Below are 12,693 nucleotides of genomic sequence, written 5' to 3'. Positions count from 1 at the left end.
CTCTCCATCTCATTAATAACAAATTAAACTCCATTGTCAGAACTGAGATGATCCAGAAACCCTTCCCATAGAAAAGACCTCCGTGAGAAAAAGTACAGCTTTTTTGCCAAAGGCATGGAAAAACACAAACTTCTAGACATTTGCTGTAAACACCCATTAGAACAAACGCATACTTCAAATGATGAGGCAAAAAGTTGAATGCTCCAACCAGATCAATTCTAAGGGTGGGCGAAGTTGGCGGAGTGGCAGAATGCGGAATTGCATGGAGTTGCCTAAAAACTCTGTGGAATTCCGCTCCGTTCCACCCTATGCATCAGCAGAGTCCCTAGACCTGGCTGGGCAGCACACTGCTCGTTTGTCATGGAGGGTTCCTGACCCTCAGACAGCCAACTGCTTTCACGGGCTTACCTCTGCCGGGGCGATGATCCGCATTGTTTCTTCTCCAACCCTGGGCTGTAACTAATGAAACTGCAAGATGTGCAAGGACTGCGCATGCACGTACTTGGAGAGTAGAGACCTTAACCCGTTCTCCACTCTCCATGCACGTGCATGAGCAGTCCTCACGAGTCCTGCATCGAAGGGGTTTCATTAGTTACAGCACAGGAGGAGAATCCTGCACCGCCGAGGACGAGGAGATAGACCGGGTATGGCGAAGGCCACGCCAAGATACCAGTAAGGACTCAGGCTGGAGCTTGATTGCTTGCTTTAGGGGTGGTACAAAAGGGGGTGGTGAAGAACGGTGATGGGTCAAACCCAGATCTTTTGACTGGGTGTGAGTGTTTGATTGGTTCAGATGCTCCGTCCATCACCATCCCCTTTTGTACTGCTTTAGGGGTGGGCGGCAGGGGCAAACTCAACCACACAGCAGAATTGGAGTTTTTTTGCTGAACTCCGCTCTCTGAGTTCGCCACCCACCCATAATCTATATCCAATTTAGCCCATGTCTGTCAGGAAATTTAATATGTTGCAAAGTTGGCAAAATCACTTTAGGACCTTTCTCTGATTTACTGCACAATACACACTCCATGACTTCACAGTCGATGTACTTGTCCATTGAAGGCCACCAGTAATACGCCTTGGCTCTCCTTTTTGTCACAGTGGCCCCCAAATGCCCATTGTGAGACATTTTGACCAACGTTTGATGCAAAGACATTGCGGAAATACACTTGACCCCTCTCAAGATCAAATCACCCTCAATGGACAATTCCTCAGCAATTGTACTGTCAGGTTGAATCTTCGAGTGCACTCACCTCTCCTTTGGCCAGCCATTAATGATGAAATCTTGGACCATTTTCAACATAACATTACCCTCAATAGCTTGTTTCCACTCTTTTTCCGAGCACGCTTTGAACTTAGGCATGCCCAATGCAGCAACAAAAGAACTTTCATTGTATTCCTCGGATCAATCATTTCTTGATCACACACAGGCAACCTGGGCAATGTGTCTGCAGTTACATTATCCCCAGGAATATGTGTTATTAAGAAATCATACTGTAAAGGCTTCATAGTAAGACAAGCTGTGTCTTATACTTGACTTTCTCACTATTCAAAATATTTAGCAGATGCTTAAGGTCTGTCTGGAGGCAAAATCTCGTACCCTACACATATGACTTAAATTTCTCTATAGCAGGCTAGCAACTCTTTCTCAATTACGGACTAATTAAGATCCGGTTTACAAAGAACCCTTGACGCATAACTTTTGGTGACAGATTCACCCCTCTTATCTTGAGTTAGAACAGCACAGAGGCCATACTTGCTCACATCGACAGTGATGGTGCATTGGAGCGCCGAATCATAGGACTGTAATGCTCTTGCCCCTGTTATTTTATTCTTGACTAAATGAAACATCCCACACAATCTGTGCATTTTTTCAAACATATTTGGAAGATTTTTTATTTTCGGTGCATACTCCGGGATGAATCTGGCATTAAATTCACATTGCCCAATAAATGAGACCAACTAATCTTTGCTCTTGGTAGGAGGGCAATCTACAACCACTTTTACTAAACCAGGTCTCGGGTATATACCTTCACCTCAAATGAGGTGTCCCAAAAATTCAACTTTGTCCTTCCAAAACTCACCATTTTCTTAACCACAATTCCTTTTATCAGAAAAATTCTAGAGAAATTCCCTCAAAAGGGAATCATGTTCTTCCAATCTCTTCACAAAAATCAAGACATCCTCCTACAAAACTGCAGCTCCCTTGGTGTTTCCTGAGAGCTGGTGCATGACACGCTGGAAGACTGATGCTGCAGATGCCAGACCAAATGGCATGCGACAGAATTGTTATATTCCAGCAGGAGAATTGAACGGTGTGTAGTGTCTAGATGATTCTTCCAATTCATTATGATGGTACGCGGAGGCCAGGTCAAATTTTGAAAACCACATGCTTCACCCAACATTACCAACAGGCCACCAATCTTGGGCAGCGGATAGGAGTCAGTCCAAATTTCCCTATTGAGACTCCTCAAATCAACACTTACACGAATATCACCATTGTGTTTTCTAGCCACAACTAATGGTAATAACCATAAACTTGACACAAAAACCTTGCAACCTGCTTAGTACTTTGTCCAAATCATCTCCTGAACTGAATGGAATTGATCTAATCTTATTTTTCACCAGTATGGCATTATGTTTAACATTAATCTTGTGTTTGAAATTTACAATCTGTCCCAATTTATTAATAAAGACCTCAGGGTACTCTTGGTCGATAGAATCTGACAAAGACATATCCTTTACCAATAAAATTGGCTCCATTGTGCCTGGCCTGAGAATCAACCGGAACGGGCCCTGATGATACCATCCTAAAATATTTAAGCCTTTTGTAGCCACATGCACCTTGCCAAATACCTTCCTGTCTCTGAGCTCCAATATGTCTTCAAGAAATCCCTCTAGCACTATATTTTTGATCTCATAGGATACAGGTGACCTATCCGGAGAACTTAACTTCTTGTCACCCCATTGTTCATGGTTCAACTCAGAAGTGATCACTGTGATCCTTGAACCAGACTCCACAGCTAGATGTAGCATTTTGGCTCAGAACTATTGGAATGTGTTATATCTGGGGGTGCTTAAAACACTACGTAAACACCTACAGATCGTTCAAAGTGCTACTGCAGGACTTTTGCTCCACTCTCCTATAATAATCTCCACAGCTAGTATGCTACAGACCTTACAATGGCTACGTATACCGTGTGCATTTTAAGGCATTGTGCTTTATGCACAAATACCTTTCAGATTCCGTACCAGCTTATCTTAGAGCCTTGGTGTCTCTGTATTCCCCCGCATGCACGTTGCACTCTAGTCATATGAGGTTGGCCGTAATTCCTAGAATTAGGAAATCCCAATAAGGAGGTCTTGCATTCTTTTTTCCTTGTACCCAGACTCTGGAATGATTTACTACCAACACTGAGGGAGTGTCAGTCACTCTCTCTGTTTCGCAAATCTTTAAAAACGTGGCTGTTTCAACTTTCAGAATCTTCCTAACACTGCTTTTTCTTATGATGGCATTTGAGTTTGTTCTATATTTTCCTTAATTGAGCCTACCGCTTGGATTTTTTTTTGGGTAGCCATGTGTTTTATAGTTTACACATAATAATAATCAGAATCAGAAATAGCTTTATTCGATTTAAAAAGTAAATCATAAAAGCACAGAAGTAAAATACTAATTTACATTAAAGTGCAATTTTAGCATATGCTACTGATCTAAAAACATCCATTCTGCATGGTCCTACCTCTAAATTTCAATTATACATAGATTTCCTATACTTAATGGCATTTTTTTTTTTAAAAAGAGCTACATGTATTGCAATCAGTTCATTTTCCAACTTTAGTAACATAAAAAATGCAACACAACATTGTCTCAGACCTGACATTTTTAATTTAGGTAAAATAAATCTATTTCAAGGGTTGGAGTACAACTTGCAGAATAAAAGAAATTGGAGCGTTGATTGTCTTGACACATCGTCGCAGGGGCAGGGATCCAAGTTTCTAGACCAGTCATTTATGGTAGGAAAGCTAACAAGCCTATGGAGAATCCCCAAGCGGACCCGTGTCAATAACATACGATCAACACTTACTGACACTTGGACCAGATATGGTTGAATATCTAAACATGATAGCATCAGCTGAATAATAATCATAATATTCATAATAACTAGAAGGAAAACTGTCAAAAAAGGCACTGGAATTTGACCAATGATAAGTCCAGGAAGAATCATAAACAGAGAGAAGGAGATGCCAGCAGTAGGACACAACTGACAATGACTGCAAATAATTAGTTAACGAAAAAGATGGCAAGATGTGGCAAGCTGAAGGTTAGCTCTAATAGATACAGCCTGACCCCTCACTAGTCAACATAATAGACTGGTAAAATTGTCTCCTGGGTCGAGGAGTCAACAAGCAACTTTAATGTTTCCAGTTCAAAACTCTGATAGATAGTAAATAGTATGGAGAGCTTTGCTTTGCGTTAGTGCCAGCTCAAAGCCTTAGTACATATGGCTGTGCACAAAAACGTTTGTGAATCAGAACTAAATGGCTAGTGTGTTGTTCATATAAAAGACAGGTTTCATATATCATTTTTAGTCGTACATTTATTTTAAATTCGGTAGTTTTGTTTTTTAAGATGTATTTATTAGTTAAGAAGTTTTCATGCTCTTAGTACTTTATATTGGGCATAAATATGTTTATTACACTTGCCAATTGATTTTAGTCACATTTTGAAATTTGTTCTGGATTATGGTTCCAGTTTTCATCTGTATTAGAAAATACATCCTTCTCTTCATCACCAATCCAGGACAATAGCCAAAGTGTTTTTTATTGTGTGTTTTTATGTCTACATTCCACTTCATTATACCACTGGTCAGTCAGCACCAAAAGGAGCAGATAAGTAGGGTGTGCGAGGGATTTATTGGATTAAACATGTTAGTTCAAAGACAACATGAAAATTAAAAGCTCGATGTTATTGGTGTGAACTATATACATGATAAAATGGTGAGGTTGAACATTTTAAAGAGGGGCAATGAGAAATTGTTATATCATCATATTTTTCTTTTTCCCTATGCAGGTGGAGATTTACATTTTATCTTTACATATTTACTTATGGAATACGATTCTTGAAAAAGGTAAGAACTCGTATGTTTTTTAATAACATTACTGGACACAATAATATGGCACTTTTGCCCAATATTGAAGGCTGTTTCTTTTGTTAAGGCTCCTAAACCTGAGTATTGGCCCAATGGCAAGCTCGGGCTTTGGACATTATTGGCCCTGAGCCACTCCTTTGCCTTCAGAGTAGCACCTTAAATGTCAGTGTTGTAATAAGGTTTAATTAGGCACTACAACTAAAGTCTGCACTAGCAAGAACTGTTTGCAATTTGAGGGTAATGTCACAATAGATCACGAAACCTTCAAAGCTGTACTTCAGACCGGCCAGTTTCTGTGACTCTTGTTATTTGTATAAAAAATGTAGTACAGCTTGATTACACAAAGGATACTTTTGAGTAAAAAAGAAATCTGCATCATCACTGCATCATTCACAATATAGTGTAATCGCTTTTTGTACTAACTCTTTACGTTGTGCTTCCTGAATATCAAAATATCAAATCGATGGAACATAATAGAGAGGACAATATTGAAAATACAATATTGACATGCAAGTAAGTCTATATTTGTTTTACCTAACTCCCCATATATGTACCTACTCAGTACATTATATCTTCAAGGCATGTAGATGTGGAGTTAGGAATAGTAAATCTGTTATTCCCTATATGCAGTTAACTTTTGATATTTCGTCCTTCAGTATTCTGTCCTTCATATTCTTATATCTTGATATTGTTGGTGTCCATATTCAGTAGTACAATACAGCTTTCTATTAGCAGTGTATTTGGCCTAGTCACAATTTCCTGGTTGATAACATTTTTGAAAGCAATAGAAGTGTTTCTGGTTAGGACTGCTAGCCTTTTTCTTCTGCAGGTATATATGAATATATTTTATTTCCATGGAATTAAAGAGTTTCTCTACATTTTTCAACTTACACTATAACACAATTCTAATGTAAAACGATCAGTGTGCTATTTATAGACTATCCGAGTCTGTTTGCCAGCAGAAGGATGAATGAATTTGTCTATCAACGCTTTAGGCCCTAAAGCGTTGATAGACAAATTTGGGTAGTTTTTCGTTGAAACAGTCTTATAAAAAGGCATAATTAAAAGCTACAGCAAAGGAAAACCATGATATGTAGATGGTGCTCAAAATTAGGAAAAATATACATATATTGTTCAGCATAAAATGATGGCATGGGATGATGCAATAGAACAGAATATTACAAATATGCAAAGATATGATGTAAGCGTTGCTATCAATTTCATTGTGCTTTTTTTGTCAAACCTTTCCCTGCCTTTGGAGTATTTGGGCATTTTTCATCAAAAGACAACAGGTCTTGCATGCCATTTAAGGCCAGGAAAACTAAGAAATATATGTTAAGATAAAGTGACAATGCCACTTGGAGTTTGACTAAGATGTGAAAAATAAGCAGTAGTGGTGCATTGATGTTTTGTTGTATCATATTATGCTGCTATGTTGTGTTGGACTTTGTCCCCTTTGCATGGTCACCCCCAAACCCTTTGCCTTCACCCCTCCAGTTTTATTCTGAATTCATTTTTATTGGCTCTGTGCAATTTAGCACTGCTAACCAGTGCTAAAGTACTTGTGCTCTCTCCTCTAAACATGGTAAAATTGGCTTACACCTGACTGGCATATTTAATGTACTTATACGTCCCTTGTAGACTGGTATACCATATACCCAGGGCCTGTAAATTATATGCGACTAGTGGACTTGCAGCAGTTATTGTGCCACCCACTTGAGTTCCCTTTTAAAAACAGTTTGACTTAGCAATATAAGCCCTATGTCAAGCCTTAAACTCCCCTTTTATTGCATCTAAGTCACCCCTAAGATAGGCTCTAGGTAGCCTATAGGGAAGGGGCATTGCAGCTAAAGGCTTAGATATGTACTTTAAAGTTTTACATGTTGTGGTAGTGAAAAATACCTAAATTAATTTTTCACGAATGCGAGGCCTTCCTCTCCGATAGGATAACATTAGGTTGCCTTATTGCATTTATTAAGTGCTAACTTTTCATTGGAAACAGGTACACCTTTCATGTTTGGTGTCTGAGAAATTTTAATTAAAAATCCTCTTTAATGATAAAGCCAGATTTTAAGTTACAATTTTGAAAATGCCACCTTTACATAGGTTAGAAAAGTGAAAACATCTAGATGACCATTTGTTGGCTGCTAACTTTTGGACAGACTCAGACCAAATTCACAAATCAGTTGGTCTATTATATTTACTTATTCATTTTCAAACATTTCATTTTATAAATCCTCAAGACAGTGGTCAGATACATATAACGTTTACATTACATCAAACCAAACAAAATTGAGACATAGTGACAAGTAACAAACAACAAAAAGATTTTTGAGCACTGGGGTTACCACACAACGGGGGTACACAACATTTCAGGTAACAAAGGGGTACAGTATTCAATGCATATATTTCCTTAAGTTGCTACACATTTTGATTTAAATTCTTCCCCTGTTTTTAGAAGTGCCAACGCGTTTTAAGTCCCACTCTATTTTTGGGGCCTATCTTCAGGGCTGTGACTGGATTCTGTAAAACCAATAAACACATGTGTATTGTTTTAGTACACACTCCCCATTCTCTATCACCTCCATAACACTCATAGATATTTCAAGATTATATCTACCTCAAATTGGTCTTGGGCATCCCTTCAAGGAAATGGGAAATTGTTTGTTGTCCTAAAAGGACAAGGTCATTTAGTTACTAATTGCCCATATTTACATTCGTTATTAATTGTTTTTTTGTGGATTAATCACAGATTCCAGTTACTTAGAGGACATTTCTTTTGGCTTCAATAGTCACCTATTCTTCAGCTTAGCACTATTTTTAACGTGGCTTGTGGTGCTGATTTGTTTAAAAGCCTGCAAACACAAAATTGCTATCAGTGGTTGAAGGAAGGTTCAGGGCGTTTGATTGAAAGACTGGCGCAGGAGTGTCAAATCCTTCGTTCTGACACTTACTTCCTGTTGAAGATACTACTGAAGCTAGTGCTCGCCGTGGCAGAAACACAAGGATATTCATCACTCTTGTTCCTAATCATGGCTTTGACCTAGAGAGAACACAAGCAAAGTCTTTATCTTGTTAAGCGTCTCCTTTTTGCTGCTACAGTCAAATATTTCAAAGCAACTTGGTGTCAGCACTCAAGTTTATGCAAACTTCTTTAGTCATTCAATCTGCATTCCACCAGCTCTCTGGAACACTGTTTCTACCTTAGAGATCATTTTGTTGTACACAGACTTCCTGTTCCAATTCCGTTGGCATTAGAGTTGAGTTGTAAGGCATGCTGGTTAATGTAGTTTTTAATTTAATTTAGTTTTTATTAGGTCACGCATAGGCAGCGCATGCGCTGCCTCTCCGAGGCATTAAGTAATTAGTAATACCAGCGAAACTCTACCCATTGCATTTCTTTTTTTTTTCACTTGCCATTGGTCCAATCTGGCATTGCTTTTCTTACCTCGCTCATTGTTGGCTAGTGGTCCCATCCGTCACTTCCGTTTTCTTTCGTTTCTGCAGGAAGCAGCATCGATCAACTACAGTAGACATACACTGCAGGGCGATGTCTTTTGATGTAGGGACTACTTTGTTGTTTTGTAGGTCTTGCATTGGGATCACCAAGAGCCTTGTGGACATCTGCTGCCTCGAGTGCGCTGAGCACCTGCAGCCCCATCACGTCCGAGCCGCAGCACCAGGCCCTCTGTTACTGCCCTGTCCACACCACTCGCAATGCTTTCTCCCTCCCGCTGTCCGTGCTCTCTTGCCCCTCTCTCCCCTGCATCTGCGTTCACCCCCACCCCCAGCATCTGGAGGATCGCCATGTGGGTGCACTACCCAGCACAGCACACCGCGCTTCATTTTAAAGGTGGGTGCTTGTTTAACTCGAGTCCGCACTCGAGGAATTCTAGCTGCAAGCATTCTTCTTTTTGCACAATCCTGCGCTGAAGGGCACAGCGCAGAGGGGGGGTGTTGTAGATCATGCTGTGGGCGGGTCACAGTGTGGCTCCTCGAGCAAGCGGCACAATAGAGAGAGCAGGCGGTTTACGCTGCCTCCGGGATGCCGAATGTTTCTTGTGCCACATCGGCACTTCCAGGACATAGATGAAGGTGAAACACAGGCTGTAGCGTTGTGTAACCCTCCAGGACTCGGGTGGTGGCAGCGCCCGCCCTGTCACTGCACGATGTACAGAGTGCAAGGTACCCTGTCTCCAGCCATAGCTGCCCTGTGCGCCCGCGGCCTCCTCTCGGGCCCCAGGACCCTGTTGCTACCCGTGGCCTGCTGTGCAGGGCTCAGCCCTCAGACGACCAATGCCAAAAATTTGCATTTAAAAAGTGAAGAATCCTAAAAAAAGCAATTAAAAATTCGTTTTTTGCAAATCTTAGAGCTAGTTGTTTATGTTACATTCATAACAACTTTTTCCTTACAGTTTTTCAGCTTCCGACTGTAGTTCTCAGCACTGGCAGTTGTTTTGTTTAAATACCCACGAGCTACAGGTCAGCTCCGGCCCATTCATGTATTCTAATTTAAAAAAAACAGCGCTATTGAATATAGCGCATAGAATGATACTGCACAGAAAATCTAGCTTTGCGGGAGTAGCGAATGAGGTATGCGTTCTGGTGAAGTTTCTCGAGCGTGGGGTCACTGGAAGGCCTCCTTCTTTGCTAAATAAAAAAAGAATTCATAATGTCAGCGCGCCTCCTACATACCAGGCATACACTTGTGTTACATACGCCTAGAGGCCGTGCCCCCAAATATAGTGTACTTTTTTTCTGCGTGTTTTGACTGCAAAATCGAAACTATGTGGCACCCTACCTTGGGCGACAAACTTGCTTTCTTTAGTATCTAAGACACTCCGGCTAAAGTGGGATAGACTTCAGCTGCAGTTCTGTTTTTTGCGATAGCCGGCAATAGTTTGCCTTCTATTTCCATGCTGGCTACAATTAAATATTGATAGGAGATAAGCACTCCCATCCTGAGGGTGCCTTGTGACGTTCCAAGCACTGAAAGCGTCAGTCTGGTTTATTTCCCCTCAGGGTGGCAACAATAACATAGGCGGGCTAAGGAGGCCTGTGAAACAGTAAGCAACCTAGTGACGACAAAGGAAATGGGAGTATAGTATTTTAGTGCATCTTTCCCACCTCAAAACCTGTGAGCGCTATTGTGCATTTTGCAGCGCAACATTACTAATGTTTGCTACAGATGCAGAGATCTAACATGCCTAAATGAAATGATATTTGTGCCACATTCCCAGACTTCCACTTTTGGCAGTCACTAAGAGCATTGTCTTTTGACAATTGCAAAATGCATGCAACTAAAAATAACAAGCATTGAAAATGCAATCGGTCTCGCCTTTGATTAAGTTAAAGCCATTTGCTTTGCTAATGTTATTGTATTCTAGCTTTGCATTATTTAGTGTATATTTGTGATATGTTGTAGTTGTATGTAGTTAGAATTGTTTTGTTAGATGTGTAGTAGTTTAAAGCATAGCGTTAGTCAGAAAAGAGCAGTGTTTCAGATTTCAGGGGTGAATAAATAGAAGAATAGTATGTGTGTTAATTTCATAAAGTGATTATGACAATAGCATGTGGCAGACAAAAGGGGGAGGGAGAGAAAATATATGCACATATCACAAATATGCACTAACTAATGCTAAGCTAAAATACAATACCATTAGCAAAGCAAATGGCTTTAACTTAATCAAAGGTGAGACCTATTACATTTTCAGCGAGGGATACAAATTCAGTCATTAACCAGCTGTACAGGGGTGACAAGAAGTAAGGTTTGCGTGCTGGGGCAGTTCTTTGCACAAGGTGACATAAGAACAAGTACAAATAAGTGTTTAGTAAAGAAAGAAAAATACGTGAATATACGAAGGACTTTCACGGAAAAATTGCTAGCACTGCGAGATAAGGACTAGATACAATCAGCTGCTCCAACATAGGGATTCACTGACAATGTGCTGGAAAATAAACCCCACGTTATAAAGTCACTGTTGAAACCATAGTAAACCTGCATTACAACGCAAATGTTACGGTTGAGCGCAGAAAAAAGTGAACTAACTATAACCTGAGGAAACCTGGGTTTGTAGGAAATTTGTAATTCATACTGTAACTTGCCCGGATTGGAGAATAAATTGAAGCAGCAATGTATTTATCATACCACTGACTGGCATGAGATGAAAATGGGCAACATGGGATCACCTTTTCAGCTCTGAATGGTGAGCACAAACAGAGTTCAGGATCATCTGTTGATCTGCCGCCAAGTCACTAGGTTCAATAGTACTTATTAAATTGGATTACTGCAATAACCTGCTGGATTTCCCTGCAACCGCTCATCCCTCCCCCGTGCTCCCGGATATCAGAGTCTGCCCTGCTCATTGTATTCAGAAATACCCTGAGAAGCCATCTGCTGAGTCGGGAACAAAAGAAGAATTAATGACAGCACCAGAAGTGTAAACAGGCCCATCCGGTCACTACTCCTTGCACGACTGTACGATTTGTGCTTTCTTTCCAGGGTATACCTTCCCCTCCCTCCCCCTGTCACAAAACAGCTTCTTTGCTGAAAACCTCACTTTTCTCCTGCTTCTCTATTCCAATATATCTACCTAACATGATGTACCACAACTGACCTTTTGGGGGATTTCTGGTCAGAAAGGTCATGCTGCTTTTGTCAAAACGAATTAGTACATTTAAAGGATTTTATTTCAACACTGGATTGTGTGTGTCCACTCGAGGGGGCATTTCACAGTCAGAGCTAAAGGCCTTCAGCTATTCCAGATGCCCCCCTCCCTCCATTGCCAAAGCTGCCTTCTTACCCGCACATCTCCGTATCACATGTGCTTACTCAGTTATCTCTTTAGATTACAGGTTCTCTTTATTCAGACAATTACAGTTACCTTGAACTGCAATCCAACTGGCACTTACTGTGCACCACTGACTACAGCTTCCAGAATGCAATGCGTTAAACTAATGCCCGCATTATTGTTCGTTTTCCTTCACTGTTTCCTCCTCTCCCCCACCCCTCCCTTCATCGTTTTCCCACCGCTCACTTGAGCAGCTTTTCAACTCTTGTCAGTGTCACATTTCACATTTCACATACCAGAGAGGACTGCATGGGCCACGGTGCCTGTTCATGCGAGTGTACATACAGGCTGGATAACGGCATGTAAATCTGTGATACATGTTAAACTTGAATAAAAAAATAAATAAACACCTCAACGTTACAATCCTTTGTTGCAATTTTACACTATGTTAAGAAATCCGTGCATACTGGTGCCACAGTGAGCACAGGTTGTGGACTCCCACCGGTTGGTAATCCATTTGTAGTGGATAACAACAAGAACACAGTCACTTCTTGGCACTTTATTGGGCATAGTTTTGATAAACGTTCCTTCTACAACGGACAGCGAGTTTATTTGACTACAGTGTCCATTGGAGGAACGAACTTCAGCACAGTGAGAACCCGTACCTCGAGTTGTAGGATGTTACACCGCCGTGCTCTTTGATGACCGTATTAGTATATATCACCTGCCGTGTCAATAGCCTTGTAGCGCTCTAG

At 40.7% G+C, this 12,693-nt stretch overlaps 1 protein-coding gene across 1 annotated transcript in view; it reads left to right on the top strand.

The window, feature by feature from the left end:
• The window catches only part of CERS6 (ceramide synthase 6), an 853,755-nt gene that overhangs the window by 340,093 nt on the left and 500,969 nt on the right, over window positions 1-12,693 (top strand). The window contains exon 4 of the mRNA XM_078681623.1: window positions 5,069-5,126. Within this exon, the coding sequence (XP_078537749.1) occupies window positions 5,069-5,126 (58 nt within the window). The remainder of the gene's footprint in view (window positions 1-5,068; window positions 5,127-12,693) is intronic.

The sequence above is a fragment of the Lissotriton helveticus genome, chromosome 3_1, assembly GCF_964261635.1.
Source record: "Lissotriton helveticus chromosome 3_1, aLisHel1.1, whole genome shotgun sequence".
Taxonomy (NCBI): Eukaryota; Metazoa; Chordata; class Amphibia; order Caudata; family Salamandridae; genus Lissotriton; species Lissotriton helveticus.
The sequence above is the reverse complement of the archived record's forward strand: the minus strand, read 5'-3'. Positions and strand labels throughout refer to the sequence as shown.